The 21,073-nt window shown below is 31.2% G+C and overlaps 1 protein-coding gene across 1 annotated transcript; it reads right to left on the bottom strand.

Moving 5' to 3' along the window:
- Positions 1 to 7,642: 7,642 nt before the first annotated feature.
- LOC127714616 (uncharacterized) lies at positions 7,643 to 20,254 on the bottom strand. The gene is made up of 8 exons (XM_052220686.1): positions 20,150 to 20,254; positions 17,402 to 17,543; positions 16,399 to 16,626; positions 15,704 to 15,842; positions 14,243 to 14,350; positions 11,935 to 12,123; positions 8,876 to 8,995; positions 7,643 to 7,852 (listed from the first exon to the last, which is right to left on the bottom strand). Exons 2-8 carry the CDS (start codon positions 17,540 to 17,542, stop codon positions 7,647 to 7,649), a joined length of 1,131 nt encoding a protein of 376 aa, XP_052076646.1. The 5' UTR covers position 17,543; positions 20,150 to 20,254; the 3' UTR covers positions 7,643 to 7,646.
- Positions 20,255 to 21,073: the final 819 nt, after the last annotated feature.

Raw genomic sequence — 21,073 nt, forward strand, 5'->3', positions numbered from 1 at the left:
AAGTATTATTTGATTTATTTCGATTGACTGGGCGGAGTTTAACCCGTTCGTTCGTCATAGACCAGTCCATCTATAGACAGGTGTTTGGGATAAACTGATCAATGAATTGTAAAGTTATGGCTATTGATCCGGTTAAAATATGTGAACACATTATGTGTATTTGCAAAACAAATAATGAGACCTAGCCGTTGATTTTTCTTGTAAGCAAAGTTTAAAAACATGTAAAATTTGCCACATTTTGACATATGTATAAATTAAGGTAAAACATGACTACATCAGTTACAAAATTATCGTATGTCGTTATTCTATAAGGAGAAATACGGTTTTAATTTATTTTTTATAAATCACGTTTAGAATAAATCTCATAAACAGAATAGTACAATAGTCAATACTTCAGAATATTCTGCTTTAGCACATATAAAGGCTATAAGTCTCACACTATTTTATTCGTTCCATATCGTACACTCAGTTTCTTCGTATATTTGTTTTATGACACTGATAGGTGATTAGAAATCAGTTATAATAATTATAATGGCAATCATTTTTATCACACACATCTAACGATAGACTGTCCTTATGCAAATTGAAGCGTAAGCCCCGCCTGATCAGTTAAAATAAAATTGGTAATATGAATAATTAATTGACCGGCAGTTCAAACTGATAATAACTTTCAGTTTTCAAGTTTGTATCTCAAACATTTTTGTCAAATAGATACAATACTTTGTTATACACATTAAAATACATTTGTTATTTTGTAGTAAAACATAAATTTTACGGAATTAAGTTTTGAGCTGGTTTAAGATTAATTAGCAAATTTGAAAGAAATTTGACGAGAATTTCGTAATAAGAATAGGAATAAGAATAGTTAATAAAATCCAATCAAAGGGCCCGTTTCCGAGTATATACATATATATATAATATTAAATATACAGGCATTTTAAAGATGTATTACATGAAATATAAACGTTTAAATAATTAAACCCATACTAGATGGTGTTTGAAAATAAATAAAATAGAATATTTTGTCTCTATCATACATGAACATGAAAAAAATATACATCACTACTATGTATATTTAGTTTTGGAATGCAAATTTTCTCTTATTTCAAAACAAGTACTTATAAATCTTGACACTGATATATTAACATTTTCAGACTCACGTGACATCAACCAAATAAATTGTTCATACTTTGAAATATAAGGGAAGTTTTTACATTGAATGCTTGCTTCATTAAAAATAAAATCTCGTTCTTTTTCATATGCAGTGCATTCTTTTAAAACATGAAACTCGTCTTAATCGTCTAAAAATCTTGTATCTTTATCGATCTTTTTATATCTACCTTTCTCAATAGCTAACTGATGAGCACTGATTCTAAATTGAGTTACACTTTTTCGATACTGAAATTTATTAACTTGACATACATATGCTTCCCTTTTGAAGATGTTTTTAAATATTTAAAATAAGTACGCAAGTTTCCTTTTTTAACATTTGCATTTTTGTCTATAGTATTTTTCAAGTAAATGCTATATCTACTAATCAAAATATTTTTTATCTTTTTCAGATGACATATAACGTCAAATGTAAGGAAACTGTCACTTTGATTTTTATCAACATGCGGGAAATATGCAAATGAATAGTTACAAATACACAGTTTGACTGCTGGGAAACCAAATGATGTAATTTATATTATTTCAATAAATTGAGTATCGTTTCTTACTGAATTCAGGTAAGTCTTCGGTCTTGTTTTCGTTTATTCTGGTATATCACTTGATTACGTTATCAAACTTCTACTAAAATAATTTAGAAAACGCAATTCAAATCGTTATTAGATTTTTTTGGCTTCCCTGACATGATTTATAATACATTTACCTACATAAATATGTATCCGTTATATACAAGAATTTATCTTTAAAATAATACATGATTACTTATGCTTTTCACTAACAATAAATTCATACAATTTTACCTGTGTTGTAAAATCCTAACATCGAATGTTTATGCATTTACGTGTATGGGTATATCCTGATACATAGTAGTGCATATTAAATACAGTTTACAATCTTTGGTGGAAAAAAATCTGTCTTAAGACTTCAACATTTAATTATACATTTAATTTATATTGGAAATTCAAAATTCAAGAAGTAAACTCATTTATTAAAATGGTTGCATACTCTTTTGTAAGGGTATTACTTGTACTGAAATAAAAACATTAGTAAACTTAATCATTCGTATCCGGATCATTTTTGTCCGTAGCTGTAACCAATTTAGAAAATTGACAAACATAATCGTTGTCCGCATTCATATTGTTTCCATCAGGTAATCAATTAATGATATAAATAACATATCTTAATTGGATAAATAAGGTATTATTAATATCAATGATTTCGACATTGATCTTGAAGGGCATATCTTGCAAAAGGTTACATTGGAGAAATTAACCCCAAAACTTAATTGGATCTCAGAACTTTCACAACTGAAAAGTTCAATTCCAAAACTATTGCTAAATACATAAAAATCAGACAAATCCTTGAAAACGTCTGTAAAATAGAATTTTAAACCTGTCCTGACTGTTAACAGAAAAACTAAACTAAACAAATTGAAATATGTTATCTAAAGAAATATACAACCATTTAAATATCAAAAATGTAGATTCTCCCATGTGAACAATTACTACAAAAGTAGAACATACAAAATACAAGTATATGTGTCCTGTGTTAATTGACTGAAGACTACGAACATTTCATTCTTAAATGTCAATACTTTCCTGAATTTGTTAACAAAGTTTATGTGCTTGTAAGCAAAACCAAATTGGGTCACATATATCTAAAATAAAAACTTAAGTATTGGGCTATAAAGGTGATCCTCTGTATTATGATACAAATCTTTTCTAAACTATCATGATCTATTCAATTGATAAAAGTACTCATATATCAAATTATCAACAAAAAGGTATAGAAGCTTTTGCAGTTTTCAGAAATGAATTTTTGAACACATACGAAATTAACAAATTGATTAGAACTAAAAACACCAAACTTGTAAATAATATAAAAAGATATAAAAAGATACAAATGATCATGAATAGCTAATTACCTTCTATTTTTAGATACACGAACATTTTGTTAAATATCATCATGTATGCATTACATAGATCTAAACACGTGGTTGAACACGTGGTTATAAAATTGAAACAGCATGCTTAATGCAAACGAAAGTACATTAGTCGGCTCAAACCTCATATTTGTATAATTTATCGTACGACAGCTCAATCAGAATGTTGAAATTTACTACTTATGACGACTTCAAGACTGACCAATATTTAATTCAAGTTTGAGCTGGTTGCAAGAACAATCAATAAGACGTACGAATTCATTAGGACCACTGATTAACGGTTCTTTACAAAAGATTAAGTTCAATGATCATAAAGTTCTAATACTTAGAAACAAAACCGATCAACACTGTACATTTTCCGTAATCATGTGACTATATATTTTCCAAAAATGTTTGTATTGAATATGAATTGTAAAACTAACTAACTTCTTATGAATTTGAATTCACTTGATAATTTACCTGGTTATTCGGTGACTTATTCACAGAGACACTCGGTCAACTACTGTAGGTTGAGTAATTTTTCATTACAGCAAAGAAAAGGTCAATACCGATTTTTTAGATGAAAAATAAATTATACTGTAGGGTTGAACTGATTATTCAAATGTCACTCCTTTTTCGTCTTGAAAATTCAACAAATAAATTGTCCTTTCCATTCAGGTAGGACTAACATATATTTAGTTTTTCTTTTGCTTTATACCAAAAAGAAAACACGAAAAAGACAAAACACGTGATAGAAAGAAAAAGTGTCAGCAAAACGAATCCTATTATAAATTGATGGTAATTTTAATTGATATGAATAATGATATTATGTAAAGGCGTAGTGAAAGTGCATGACATGAGTACAGTTAACATGTTGAGATTAGTTGATTTAAACTATCTATAAATCGCATGTATCACAAGACAATTTGTGACACAATTAGCCTGTCATTATTATTAAAAAAAAAAAAAATTTGTTTGAATCACGTCATAGACATGATAGACAAATAGTATTATTGATCCACATTTTTTATAAATCACTTACGAGGTGTTTATCACAATGTAATGTTTAAAGATAAGTCAAAAGATACTCACTATATTTTATCGGCAACTGTATATTGTTTTTTTTAATTAGTTTAGACAATTAATTGAAGAAATGCATGTATGGTAAAGCTATAACATGTATAAGGAAGCTTGCATTCTAAAATTGACAATGATTGTAATAAACTGATAATTGTGTTGAATATAATTTTATGAACGGGGATAATATTTCCCACGGTATACACCCGGTTACAGGTGAGTAGTTATGATAGTAAATGATAGTAGCACATATCTTTTCAAAAGTCATAACAACTGGACATATGACGACAGAAAACCTTCGCACATTTGACCATTCGAATGACTGAACGTCACACCATTGTTGATTGCAGGGTCATAGATAGCCGTCGACACACAAGATAAATATTAGACAGAAAGATTGATAAAATGTAAATATTTCAGCGATCGGAATTGATTTAATTTTCTTTTTTCGAATGAGTACGTAAATGCAAATTACAGCTTACTACTTTCACTTCAGTATTCTTGTTTTCTGATAGACATTGTTATTTCAGTGTAAACTTGGTAAACACTGTTTTGAAATGAAACCTTTACACCTACACACTGTAATTATAGAATTAAAAACTTTACAATAACATAAAGGGCAATATTTTTCTCTTGTTTAATATGTATTTTTATTTTATACTTATATTCAATACAGATACACCAATGTCTCACATTCCTTCTTAATCAATCTTTTTTTTGTACGAACATTTATAATCAAATAAATTAATTTTTTTAAAAAGATTTAAGGCTGGAGACTAATACACAATGATCATGTTTTCGTATAGTGTAGTGGTTTCTGGATAGATATGATCATAACAGCCTGTGCATGTGATGCACCATATACTAATAAATTTAGTACTACATACATAATCGTTCTCTTGTTCATTAAGCATTGTACTCAAATATGCAACTTTGAATATTAATGTATCCTATTTAAGTACGTTTTTACATATTCGGATGCAGAAAGTCACATAATAATGATGTAGATGAAACAGCGCAGGTTTTGTCGTACTTAAAGGCTGGTCTGCTTTGTATTTCATCTCTATGGTACAGTACATCATGCACTCTGATACAGCCAAAAAAAAGGCAGTCGCAAAATCTCTTTTGTGATGGTCATAAATATATAAACAAACAGTCTAACCAGATTCTAGATTTCTAGTGCCAGAATTATAAATCTGTCTGTTTTAGATTTGTAAAGGAAGATTGAAAGGATGTATTTAAACCATCAAACAGAATGTGATAATTAACTGATTTTATAGATTCCTTTGCTTATTTATAGAAAAGGGGTATACCAGCTCCAAAGTAACCTTTGGCATAATGTGTAAAATACAGTAACTATTCAGTACAAGTTTCATATTTAACTTTGGATGTGTATCCACTTGTTGAACAAAAGTTGTTTAGACAAACATATGATTCGCTTTTTATATAATATGACATATTTTTTACTTATGGTATTGATTTATAGTACCACTTACGATGAAGGCAATGTTTCAAGAATTACAACGCACTGTGCTACAGTAGAAAGCGCCTTGCTTTCAGAAATTAAGAAACAGTCCAATTTATTTCAACTTGATGTTAAATATATACAACCGGAATATATATATATATGTCGATTGATGACCATATGTGTTGACTTATTCCAGTTATTGCCACAACTCATCGATAGTCTTTCTTATTTGGTAAGACAAAAAACCCGTTATACGTTTCATTTCATTATATATTGTTACTTTTGGTCTTGAAGAAAAATCGTCCATGTCAGAACATATTTACTTGAAACTTTTTTTTCAAGTTTCCGAGATTCGAACATACGCTGTTGATAAACAGTTTTTACTTTGATCAACCTCTTATCCTTACTTAAAAACCAAAATATGAAATGACTATATGTTTCTAATACTGATGAAATCAATTGCCTATGAATGAAGCGACTTAATTTATAAGGCATTTCATAGTACGCATTTTTGTAAACTTCAAATTCACTATAGCAATTATAAAAATATACTAAAAATAATAATAATTTTAATAACAACTGACAATTCCAAGCTCAAAAAAACAAGGGCTAAAGCTAAAACGACAATGACAAAACAGAACAAAGGAAACCAAAAACTAACAATCTCGAAGCAAATCAAAAACCGGAGGCGTAATCATGTTTTACTGCTATTTTGTAGACTAGGGTTATTCTTGTGTTTTCAACTTTCATACACATTTATGTATTCTTGTTTAGCAGCATATTCTAATGTATAATACAATTTTGACCTACATAATCATTTAGAGCTTTTGTTTACCAATATAAAGTCTGCGGTTATAAATATCATAGTAAATACCTTATTTCATACTAAATATTTAAATGTCTTATTTAATTTACGCTCAATTTATACAGAGTGTACTTTTTGGTTAAATCGGATTTTTTTTCTTAAAGGATAATCAACGAACACAATAATCTTGGTTTAATAGCTTCTGCGTACATTTGTAACCTGATAAGGTATAAAAGAGGGGCGAACGATACCAACGGGACAGTCAAACTCATAGATCGAAAATAAACTGACAACGCCATGGCTAAAATAGAAAAAGACAGACAAATAATATAACTGTATACCAAACTGATAACAGAAAAATATGCTCGGAATTTTTTGTATATATTGTGTAGATGTCATAGCACCACAGTAACAACAAATATGTTCCAATTAACAATTGCAACGTATTTTATACACTTTGCACACAATTCTACAGAGTAAACAGACGAATTTTCTTCTTGTTTTGGTTTCAAAATTCGAATAACAATGCTACATTAAATACATTGAAATACAAAGATTAGAAAATATGAAATCTGTTGTCATTAACGTATCGACAGAATAGCAGATGGCTTGATGTAAGGTATAACATATTCAAGGAGTCCTATCTAAAACCTAGTAACGTGTAGATGACTGTAGTTAGTCTGCAATATTATGGTCAACATTAAAATTGAGAATGGAAATGGGGAATATGTCAAAGAGACAACAACCCGACTAAAGAACAGCCGAAGGCCACCAATGGGTCTTCAACGCAGCGAGAAAATCCCGCACTCGGAGGTGGTCCTCAGCTGGCCCCTAAATAAAATTGTGTACTAGTTCAGTGAAAATGGACGTCACACTTAACTCCAAAACATATAAATGAACTAAAATTTAAAAAAAGCATGCAAGACTAACAAAGGCCAGATGCTCCTGACTTGGGATAAGCGCAAAAATGCGGCGGTGTTAAACATGTTTTGTGAGAGCTCAGCCCTCCCCTATACCTGTAGCCAATGTATAATAAGGATTATTCTATCAATTCTTTTTTCTTAAAGTTTGATAGGTTATACTGATATTGCGTTTCTAATACTAGAATTCTGGGCAAGGTCTACGGATCTGACTCAGACTCTTTCGAATTGAAACTCATAAAATAAAAGCAAAATCAAAAACCAGATAATAGACTTACTTAAGATGATTTAATAACAATTTCTGTTAACAATATCGGGTCCATATTCCTCGTACTCTGCATTTGTGATCCACATGGATTGAAATGTTGATAACGAAGCAAGAATTGATCCACCAATCCACGAGGAATCTTTTCTTTCTGGGGGAGCAACTACGTTTGTTAGCATGCGTTCTGGAATCAAAGCTGCAAATTCGTTCTGCAGACGCTTTGCAAATCCTACAATACATTGAATTTCTATGAATTTGTGATAACCGATTAAGGAACAACTTTATTTTTTTTAACCCTGCTTTTAATATTGGTATGTAAGAATTGGTTTTGGCATATAACATTTTCAGGTAGCATTGATGACGGTTAAGATTTGCAATGTTTACTGTTTTGTCATGTTTGTATACTCTAAAAAAAAAAGGGGGGGAAATGATTGTCAACTATCGATCAAAATTAACTGAAATGATTATGAGCAATAATAAGCCCTCAAGTACGGCCCTAAAAAATGAGAAAAACCCCACACCGTATAGTCAGCTTTAAATGGTTTCGTAAATATAAAGCTTGTATCACAAATTTGTATAGTTATCCCTCTTCTTTTGATTATTTCAGTGAGTTCATTCTCAAATATCAATCACATTTGATAGTAACTTGTACATATAATTGTATAGTATTACATGTTGATGGCTATTTTGTATAAGAAGGACTAGTAATCATGAGTCAAACAGAGAAAATAAATACTCCACAAACAAATTACACAATATATTATAGAAAGGAGACGTCTTTAGAATATTTCGAAAAAAAAACATCCAAATAAGGAATTTAAACAGAAGGAAGGTCGGAGCAAAACTATTACTAGATAATGAATGAACAAAACGTTTGAGTTTTAAAGTCTACAATTGTAAATATTGAGACTAAAGAAATAACAATTAATTGGTTGATTCTTGGTTGCTAAACGTCCAGTGGCAAATATTGGAATAACAATTAATAATATTATTGATATATTTATTGCATGTAATCTGATTAAAATTTCCTGATTTATCTCTTTAATTAACTTTGATTTCGTATGATTAAATAGAGATGCATTTTAAATATTAACGAGATGTCGAACAAACAAAACGAGCAAAACATTGAAATTGTTAATAACAATGTCCTTCAATTATGGACATATACCTAACAATATGTCAAGCTTTTTGAGTTAGGACTGGTAATGCTGTAAATATATACAAAAGAAGTATGTAACTGACTTATCATTACCTGAGAACATTGTACAACCACCAGATATAACTATATTTGTAAAATAATGTTTTCTCCAGTCCATGTCAACTGCCATTATTGAGTCGTACAATAACTTGTGAATACCATCAGATCCTATATCTAAAACAGAACAAAATGTGAACCTTATAATAAACGCCACATACTACCGAGTTTTGTCTTACATGTGGAACATGACGGTTGTCACATAAGGAGACGAATTTGCTTACCTTTCCAGAGCACCTGACTTTGTTGTTTGGTGGGGTTCGTGTTGCTCAGTCTTTAGTTTTTTTGTATTGTGTTTTGTATACTGTTTTTTTTTCTTTTTTTTTTTGCATGTTTTTTTTTTCGGTTAAGGAGTTTGAATGTCCCGTTTGTTTACGCAACTCTCGATTTCATCTTTATAATACACTTACTTTTGATAAGAATTTGCTGTAATTTAAGCTGAAAATATACTGTCATGATATCATATTGTTTTTGTCTCACATATTTTTCACTTTAATTTTCTGAAAAGGATTGATATATTGAAACGCTGCCTCCCTGGTGCTAGAGTCGGCCACCAGAGAACACAGGGTCACAAAGAAAAAGAGAGTAAAATGATCTATAAAGTGTAAGGTTCGACGTCCACTGTTTACTGTCGGACCAAAACACGTTACAGAAAGGGAAATCGTATACTTGTGTTTATATATATATATATGTATATTCTCAGTTGTGAAATAAAATATCTGAATAAAATAAAGTTTAATATTTTATTAATATCAAAAATAATCCACGACGGAGCTCTCTTACTGGTCTGGCCAGGTCCCCGGTAATGGTTGGTCTTACATATACAAACAAAACTAGTCTATAATTCAACAGTCAAGTAACAAGGTTGTCTCTTATTTAGAATCTTTCTATAATCTCAATTTAAGGATATTACAACCCTACTACATTATAGACGACAACAACGTAGTATAACAAATTAAATGACATATTAATCATGTCGGAACCGCCAACAGAACACTTAATGTGCACCTTCAATAACACTTATATAGCACCGGCAACCGTATTTAGAACGATCACCGGCAACCGTATTTAGCATCGTCACCGTCACCCGTACTTGGCACCGTCACCTGCACCCGTACTTAAACTAAAACAAAGTTAACTTTCCACGCTTGTCTGTATTTCCCAGACATATTCCAGCTTCTATTAAATTTTGTCACTTCCAATTCTTTGTCAACCCAACACTCCGTCGGTTCTGTTGTTGCTTTTGCTTTTATACTTCCGACTGACCAATGGCAGAGCTTGTTACATATTGTTTACCAATCGGCAACCATGGATCACACAAGGGAAATTCCCGTAATGTTGATATTATTTGTAAACATGGATTGATCTTCATCAATAAAGATGGGTTTTGACTTAAAATTTATTAGTAGATCATAAGAAGAGTTTTATTTGGGTTTATAGTCTAATAAGGTAACTACCGCGAAAATATGGAATCAGTACGTGAAATAAAACTTCCTAACATACTAACATACACAAATATGTCGTATCCTTGAAACAACAGCCAAAATAACAAATTACAAGTCTTATATTATTTTCAACATTGGACATCTCACTAGCATCTATCGTTTATCCTCAATAATTTCAAGAAACTATACAGACATACTATAAAAAGGGGGAAGGTCGGCATTACAATATCTTATATTCTTTCTGTTGATATTAAAAGGGGTATAAGCTGCCAAATGCATAGCTACTGAATTAACTCAAACTATTTCATTTGAAAAAATTCTAAAAGCTCAATAGGAAAACAATCACCAATGCATATATATAAAAGCAGAATAAAAGATTTGAACAGTTCGTGCACATTTCAGGATTAAACGTTACTTGGTTTATTGGGGTAAAGACCATAGTCAATTTTTGATGGTTTAATAGATCGAATATAAATAGACAGACCAGCGCGTGAAATTGTATTATCGTAATGTTTTATGTCTGCTTTATTGCACGACATAGAGAAAAAAAAGGTACTAAATACATATGTTTTGTTATTTGCCGAATCTGTTAAAGAAATGGTTCTTATTCTTTTTATAGCTTTTTCCGAGCACATTCGGAATCAATGTACACCCAAACGATGCATACATACTGACCAACTTTAGATTGAATCGTTGTATTTGAGTATTATAGTATATCTGGAATTATCCTGAGGGTCTTTTACATCAATTTACCACATATGCTGCTACTACCGAATTAAAGTTTCAATATTCAGCTTTAATTCATGTTAAAAAATTGTCAAAAAGTTGTTCAAGTGTATTTAAGGAATCAGAACTAAAGTTATGCAAGGTGAAAATGGGGTTGAAAATAAACAATATACTTGATAACAAAGGAATGCTTCAACATATTAAAATTGTTATATGTGACTTTAATACTTTCACCATATAAAGCAAGGTAAAGATCCTGCAGATTCATACCGAATACATATATATAGAATGAATTTTTATATCGAAAATATAGATTGGTTAACTCTTATTGTTTCTTCAACGTAGGTATACGTCCCAAAAATTGTCGGTCAGTCTTAATTAATGAAGAAGCCGGAGGGCAACCGACATTCGTTAATCAATCAGAAAAATGATAATCCTAGTCAATTTAGATTAAAATCGAGGGCACCTGCAACGTTCGGGATTTGAACTCACAACCTGAGTGTTAGTAGGTGAACGCAATGGAGGATCGGTATCCACGGAAATGTTCCACTTTTCTTGACAACGATTACCATTCCGTCTTATTTTCATCGAATCTGACATTATTGAAAGCGATTAATTATCGTAGTTTTACTTGAATTGAAAACACGACGAATATCACGATTTTATTACTGCTTTTTGGTTAGGTTCGTGTCAGTTATAACAAATTTTTCCGGTAATGCTAGTATAAATTTGATATTGTGGTTTATCTGTTCAGGGCTGGTTTATCTTTTCGGGGCTGGTTTATCTTTTCGGGGCTGGTTTATCTTTTCGGGACAAGAAGGATAACTTATATGAGTCTTCAGTTCGTGAACTGTTGATATCCTTATTTTCATATATTTACCTTACCTTTCGAAGGTCGAAACAAAATCTCTGGACACTGGAACCTCTCCTTACCAATAGTAATCAAGTTTCCATCTGGAAGTTCATATGACTTATCAACATCAGGAAAACATTCCGACAAAGTAATTTCTTTTGAATAATCTTCCGCAACATAACACATTTTTTCCTTCATTTCTCTAACAATTTCAAAATCACCTGCAATAAATATTTTTGTGAGACATTTTAAGCACAGAAAAAAACAAAAACGTCCGTAACACACATGTTGTAAATTAAACAGACAGTTTTCTGTTGTGTTAGTTTCCGAGAACTTTTCATTCAAATCATTGATCCAGTTTAATAATGTATGATTTTCCAAAACAAAATAGAAATGAAATGAGAAGTCAATTTTTTTTCTGTAGTTGCAATAGTTATCAAAAGTACCAGGATTATAATTTAAGACGCCAGACGCGCGTTTCGTCTACATAAGATTCATCAGTGATGCAAAAGACGAAGTGACTTAGAATGTAAGTCTTCTAACAGTTCTTTTGGTTTTTTCTTTCACAATTTAAAGAAACTATATATTCAACGTGTTAATACAAAGAATTGATAATAGGAAACATTTTTAAAATACGAAAATATCAAGACAATAAAACCAGAGGTAATCTTCGAAAGGGCTAGTCGTTCATGTTCCACTAGTGGCTTATGTTCTGTTTATCATTAAAAGTGTATATCATGAGCCAGCGCATTCGTTGGTGTAATACACGAGGAAAAAAAGGACATCATTATACATTGATGTAATGATAAGTGAAACATGTTTGTATTCATTTATATATATACATATATTGCATAACGGTCAACACAATCATTCGTCCGTCCGTATGTGTCAAGTAGTGACTTAACAAGATGAATCTCTTGGTCCAATTGCTTCCTTGGTTGCAGTAAGATGAAAAAAGCGTGGGTTCATCTTTATATCTGTTTGATAAACTCATCATAGATACCAGGATTAAATTTTGTATTTGCGCAAGACGAGCGTTTCGTCTACAAATGACTCATCAGTGACTATCGAATCCAAAACAGTTAAAAAAGCCAAATAAAGTACGAAGCTGAAGAGCATTGAGGACCAACATTCCTAAAAGTTTTGCCAAATACAGCTAAGATAATCTATTCTTGAGGTAGAATTGCCTTAGTATTTCAAAAATTCAAAAGTTTTGTAAACAGTTAATTTATAAATATGATTATATCAATGATAATTCATGTCAGCACAGAAGTGCTGACTTCTGGGCTGGTGATACCCTCAGGTAATTAAAACTCCACCAGCAGTGGTATCGACCCAGTGGTTGTAAAATAAAAAGGCAACAGTAGTATACCGCTGTTCGAAACTCATAAATCGATAGAGATAAAAACAAATCCGGGTTACAAACTAAAACTGAGGGAAACGCATCAAATATAAGAGGAGAACAACGACACAACAAAAACACAACATTAAAATGTAACACACACAGAAACGAACTATAATATAACAATGGCCATTTTCCTGACTTGGTACAGGACATTGTAAGAAAAAAATGGTGGGTTTTGTGGCATGCCAAACCTCCCGCTTTTATGGCAAAAAAAACTCATCATAGATACAAGGATTAAATTTTGTATTTACGACAGAGAAACACACTACATATTCAGTTGATTACCAGAAATGAAGGGTTCAGAATGTAAGAATTTAAATCATCTGTTTATGTCTAAATGTAATTTTTGAACATACACTTATAATCAATTTAAGATATAGATCCATTTGAAGCATTTTTCGCTATATCTGTAAAAAGAGAATTGATAAATATTATTAGTTACAAAGTGTGCTAGTGACCTAATACGGTATATATGGAATTTACTTCCCCCATATATACCGTATTACGTCACTAGCACACTATGTAACGAATTTATCTTACCGACTATCTTAACGTGTGGAATTTAGACTAGTGACCTATCAAAATGAGCAAGTCTTCAATACCGTTAGCATTAAGAAACTACTTCCATTGATCCTACAAAAACAGATGCCAACAATAACAAGTTGTTAGGTTTAAATGTGTTTTATGAATTTATTTCAATCTTCATCATCAATTTCTTCGTCTGTTGAAACCTTTAAGATTTTTTCTCAGTATCGTTTTGTTTTTATAAAGGGACGTAACACCACTACTAACCGTGTATGAAATAAGCGCCGCCTCCCTACTAACCTAATATGGAATATACACGGTCTCCACGCGGACGTTTTTAACCAATCATATTCCTAGAAATGTATAGAAGGTAAGATAAATGAAAATGGTATGTTATGCTGATATGTTACCAGTTGTTACAAAACCGTGTCCTTTTTCATGCAGCAGAGTCTGCAAATAGGAGGTAAGGTCTCTGCCTCCTAAATCTAATTTCTTAACGGCAGGCTGTATACAATATCCTGTAAAAGAAAATAATACTAATATTAGTAAAAAAGACCGAGGAAATCTTTGATTCCCTGATAAGTTTCCTCAACTTTTAAGAATATAATTGTTTTACTCATGAACGCAATGATTCTAACTTGCCTCTCAAACAACATCTTCGCTAGCCAAGGGTTACGATCCACTTCCCTCCTCTCCACCCTTGGCAGATTAAGCCAACATTTGTGATAACAATGTTGCGCAATCTATGGGTATATTAAAGTCACGCTCATTCCTAATACATTATTCTTGACCAATGGTAGCACTTGAACTCTTCAATTTGGAGGTAAAAACACGGTAGCGTCTAGATTCTACACACTTGGTAAAGCAGGAAACGAAAATATACGTTGACATTAATGCATTTGTGCAAGAAACATACACAGAAACTTCTATTAGTTGATTAAAAACATTCAAATTGTCACTAAATATAGTCGTATGTTTAGGGATGTAAAGACTTGTTGCACAATAAGCACGTTGCAATTGTTTACATACACTTTCTACATTTACACGTGATCATGTTATAGGCGCTTTTTGATTGGATGCAGTGAGTTTCGACTGCAACCAATGAAAATCATTACCTTGTGTCTCCGAAATTCTATCTCAATCCGCAAAGGTCGGAGAGGAGGGAAGTGGATCCTAACCCTTGGCTAGCGAAGATGCTCAAACAAAAACCATCTGACCTTTTCGTCTTAAAATTTGCAAAAAGCTATCACTATTTAATTTTCCATCTTCATCCAATCATAAGTGCGGTACCTTGAACACAACGATAACCTTACCAGATACATGTAATCATTAAAGGTAACATATTATCATTTAATCTTTTGTTTAACTCAGATATACTTTTTTCAGATTTGTTATTTATTTACTGAGAATCTTTATAATTCGTAGTGATCAAATATTTTATCGGATAACAAGATATGTCGGCCTTGTACTACAGCAATGAACGGAATATCTTGGTCGTGATATATACACGAGATGTCGAGATGCCATAGCATTTTGTTTCGGCAATGAACTATATATCTTATATATGTATAAATGTCGTCATGGTTTGTCCTAATGTTTCAGAAACGCAAAATGTGAACAAATGTGAGGAGTCTTCTTTTTCTTCTTCTTCTTCAGGAAGTCCATCCTATCTGCAGGGTCATCGCATTTAAAAATTGTCCTCTTCATGTTATAATGTAGCCACCAACTGAATAAATAAAATATAAGATATATAGAAGTCCTATTTTGCCGGTAATTCAGTGTATTGTTTTGTCACCATGAGTTTTCATGTCTGTAAAGTTTAGCTAACCGAAATGTCCGACAGTGTAAAAAATTATATGTTGTTATCTTACCTTCACAAACAGGAACTATATGTGTCACACCATCTCCTATTTCTAGCATGATTGCAGAGCCTCTCCCTGACCAATAACTTGACAAAACACCTTGCATGCTCACGTAAAATGCAGGTACTTTAAACTTTTCGAAAAATATCTATTTAAAAAAAAAAATATTTGTATATGATATACATAAACAGCTTCACATTAAAAAATACTATAGTTTTTAAACAATACCGATGATTTGAAACATCCAATGTGTGTTAAATTTCATGACTGTGATTTTCAATACAAAAACGATAGATTCTCGAAAAAGAATCCCACGTCAAAATCATTGGAGATGTAAAATTAATTTGAGATAAATTTAAGTGATATGATATGGTGTTAATTTTTTTCTAAACATTTTTACGAAAAGTAAAGATAAAAACGAACACGAAAACGAAAACCTGGTTTAATCCACCATTTCCTACATAAAACAAATGCCTGTACAAAGTCATGAATGTTGTTTTCTATTCGTTTATTATATCTACTGATATGTTTAAGCTTTTGGGTTTACCATTTGATAAAGGATTTTTCTTTAAAATTTTCCTTGGAGTTTGGAAATTTTGTTATTTAACATCATAAGTCATGGCAGTCGCATATCACTGACTTCTAAGCTGAGGATTCCTTTGAGGACTTACAGTTTGTAAATCATGTATGTTTAAGACGCATACCTGTGCCATTTTCTCCCTGTTATATTTTGGATTTAGTGGAGGTTCTGTTTGGAGACATGGGTGCTCCTCTGGTGGTACCTCTAGATAACTCTTGTAAATATCATGCCATATTAGTTCCATGTCGTCCCAATTTGTTACAATTCCATGTTCTATTGGATAATCCAGGGAAAGCAAACCGCGTCTTTTCTGTGCCTCATCTCCAACATAGTAATCTTTAGAATCCATACCCTGAAGAGCGATATAAACATAGAAAAACTACCTTACTATAGAGAGATGAACAATAGGGGAAATTTTCCTTACTCTGTATAGATAAAAAGCATGGAAATACGTACTAAACTTGCCTTTCCACAAAGATTCTTTACGATATGTGCACAAGAGGTTTTGGAATTTGAGACTAGCTTAACTCTACAACCTTAATGAGTTAGTGTAGATCCGACTTAGACTTGTTCGGTATAATCCATCTGACTTTCAAATTTTGAACGTTCCTGATGAAAGTAAATCTGGTATACATAGTAAGGCGCTTTGTAAACATCACTTTGTAAAATTAAATTTTCATTATACTAGCACCGGTTTTTTACCTCTTCTGGTTGACATTTAGTCCCCTTAGGAGTAGTAGTTAATGCGTCGGCACTGTCATGATACCATACTTTGACCTATAATGGTTTACTTTTACAAATTGTGACTTGGATGAGAGTTGTCTCACTGGCACTCATATATACCACATCTTCTTATATCTATTGAATTCGCGGTTGATAATTTCAGAAAGAAACTAAGGTTCTAATCCCCTCAAAACCTCCTTTCTATCTGAGTCTGAGTCCCGCCTTCTGTGTAGACAGAAATTATAGACTGTTCTGTTGTATTCAATGGAATTCCTACTCACGGAGAACAATTTTTAACAAAAAAACGAAAAACCATCACCTCTTCACCTTGGGTGAGAAGAAAAGATCAAGTTTGTCTATTGTTTTTTATTGTACTTCCTTTTCAAACGAAACATTATTCTTACTTTGCATTTTGCATCTGCCCTTGGTCTTCCTATTACTGTGCTGTATGCACACATTGGGGCTTCATCCCCAGAAAAACCGGCTCTGGTCACACCCGAACCGTTGTCAAAGACAACGGCTGAAATATCGTCATAATCAGACATTCTGAAAGGAAATTTAAACTTATATGTAGTGTAGTATTCCACAAGTTATCATCAACAATAAAAATTTATTAAAACGAAAATACCAGTAACATGGTACATTCACGATCGAATACCAGTAACATAAACAGACAAAATTCAATATAGCATAAATGTCTAAATGAAGGTCATCAGAGAAGCAACTAGAGCTCCATCGATTTAGATTGAAACGGTTTCTATCTAAAAAAAAAAAAGAGAAATGGTATAATTGCAAACAGACAAAATTTGCCAGATTATAGACCTCCGATTTTAACTAACACCGCATATGAATTTTTAAATGCACACCCCTTTTCTTGAAATCAAATATTCATCACCATAGTAATTCAAAAAGGGACGGAGAAATTCATTCGGTGGTACGATCACATCAATCCCCATAAAGTTTACTAACTCTTTGTCATTCAATCACTTGTAATATGAACATATTTAGAAAATAAAATTGTAATTCGCGTTCATACTCGATTTCGTAATCGGAAATTGAACTTTGGATGGTCTATGTCTACTGCGTATATATCTCAAACTGTGAAATGTGGTAATAGTGTCTGGTATCTTCTCAATAAATAGGGATGTATCATCCTTTATATATTTTCGAACAAAGATTTCCTTTATTTTTGAAAAATATAATAATCCTGAAATTATCAGTTCATGAAGACAATATCGTTACAAGTATTAAATATGGCGCTTTGAATATTTGAAGTAGAAAACAAACAAAAAACTGACACCTTACGGCTAAATTGAGCTCTTCATGAACAATTAGAATAATTGTGTGAACAATCTTCCTAGCAGGATCATAGTCTAGGAAACAAATGAAAAAATTAAGATTATCCAATTTGCAATCACCACAAACTTTTTCAAAAATAGCCAAAACTCGAGTTGATGTGATCGTTGATAACCACTAACAGATGTCAATGTTCTTGTTTAAACATAAGTACGTTAACCAATCAAAAAGCTTCAACGATACAAGGCTTGTAATTTGGTAGGCCAGACAATCATCGAATCGGAAGTGTTGGTAAGACAAATTTAATGTTGAAGATCATCAATAACAAAATATTTCTAAAAGTTGTTTCTGAGAACTAAATATCGGGCGAGAGCAACCTCAGTGTTTTTAACATTTTGTCAACAGTGAATATACAAAACAAATGAACATTATCAATGATATTCCATGTCGGTAGAAAAGGGCTAACTTTGTGGCTGGTATACCCTCAGGGACTGAATGTCTACCAGCAGAGGCATCGATTTTGATAGTGTTAGAAAACTACATTTTGAATAATAGACGCTTCTACAGTCAACGTATGCACAGGATAAAACAATAAACTTTAAAATGACTGTATATTTAAACCAAAAAAATGCAATCAAAACTGCTATTGCTGTATAGTATTGGATTTTCAAAAAAAAAAGGAAACCATCAACATTAACGTTAAATTTAGTCAGGGTCATTTGAGGTAAATTACATATATTTACTTTAAAGAATCTTGTTTTTGTGTAGGTATCGTAAAAATATAAATATCTGCAGGTGATATTTTACCTTACCTGTAAACTGATTCGTAACTATATTAGATATAGTTATGATATTTTTCGCAGTCTATTAAGTTTTCTTATATCACGGTATTCGTATATAAATACACAATTTATTCATGAAATGTTCAAAAATTTATTTTCTTTTTTCTTTGTTTATCTTTAGATATTTACACTTATAGAGATTTTGTTTCCATTGATTTAACCTAGTTATAATACATGTTTTTTTATTCCGACAATTTAATAACATTACCTTTTTTTTTAATTCCGACAACCTAGTTACAATTTCATTTTTTTCAGATTCTTACAACCTAGTTACAATACCACTATGTAAATGTTTTTTTGATAACTTAATTACAAGACCAAAATACAATTAAAACAATTTTCGAATGTTTAGATTTTATCTTTTTTATTAATGGAAAATTTAATATTTGAAAACAGTTTTAAAATTCTATAACTTTGAATACAAGTGACTTAGATAGTTTTCATTTTTACACAAAAAAATGAAAACAACACGTTGTAAATTTAATGCGTCCGATGCGCTTTTCTTATTACAATACCATATTCCTAAATTCTGACAACCTAGATACAGTGTCAATTTTTATTTTCAATTCTAATAACCTAGTTACAAGACCACAATGAAATTAAAACAATTTTTTTAATCTAATATTTGAAAATGGTTTTAATATTTTTTTATTTTTGAAAATTAGGAAATAAACGACATATGTTTTCATTTCTGCACTCCAATCGTTTAAATATTATGGTTTTTTAGTATTTGTTCAATAATCTAATTTTTATAAATCATTTACTTATTCTAATCCTTTTATTTTTAATGTTTTCTATCTGTTCCAGTGAATTAGCTTTTGAATTACATGAAGTAAATCTAACCTTCTCTATATATTCACTAGACCTTATCATAATAGTGATGATGTGTTTATCCTATCGTCCTTCCATATATATATGATAAATTATATCATGTATCTAAAGTAATAAGTTTCTGTTGAGAGCGTGGTATGACAACTATATTTTCCCTATATATTCGTTTATAATAATACTTACATAGTTTCTGTACTGTCAACCCATTGCTGCACCAAACTTCTTTGCGGAAAGTATAAGTATCCAACAAATATCCACTTCTGACTGCATAGTTATGTGTGTGCTAAAAATAGATGACTTACACAAACGTGAACAAGGGAATTAATCCTAAACATTGACAATTTCCCGCGAAATGTTGATAAATATTACTATTTCAGAAAAAAAAAGACATGATACATGAACGCACAGACAAAATGAATTCTATTTCTATTTCAAATTTAGATTAACTAAATAAAGTCAAAATTTTCCGGATAATCAAGCTATATAATAAGACGTAATTTAAACCCAAATAAAAACAGTTATTTCTAGTGTTGAAAGTGTAACGTTTTTAAAATAGCAAATGAAATATTTCAAAATGGTAGCTTTTCGAATTGTATGAACTCTGAACTAAACGAGATATGAATTAATTAATTCACTCCAAAAGACGATTCATTCTGATAGTATTAAATTATAAATTGCATCAGAGAATACAGTTTGCCATGGTAATGTAGAGGAATGGAGAGGTTGTTATGCAAAAATAAATGTTTTGAAACCAGAATAATATTGTGCATGTACCAAGACACGTTATCTGACCTTGTCTTTATATATGCGTCTGATTAGGAGGCAGTGTTGTTTTTTTTTTTAATTATATATGCCTAGTACTATATTATATATTTGATGATTCCTTCTATTCTTTATGTATAATATTTTTTTTCAAATGCTTCTTAAGGTAGATAGGGTGTCTTCCTCCATCTTGGATTTTGAAATACCAGAAAACAATCGGTCTAGATCTTTAATAAAATGTGCAAATTTTGAGAGTAGTCGGTAATTCATGTGTAAGAATTTTCATTTTAATATAGAAAAAGACATGTTTTATCATATTTATGGTTGTATTTTACAAAAAACAGA

The sequence above is a fragment of the Mytilus californianus genome, unplaced genomic scaffold (genome assembly GCF_021869535.1).
Source record: "Mytilus californianus isolate M0D057914Y unplaced genomic scaffold, xbMytCali1.0.p SCAF_9, whole genome shotgun sequence".
Lineage (NCBI taxonomy): Eukaryota > Metazoa > Mollusca > Bivalvia > Mytilida > Mytilidae > Mytilus > Mytilus californianus.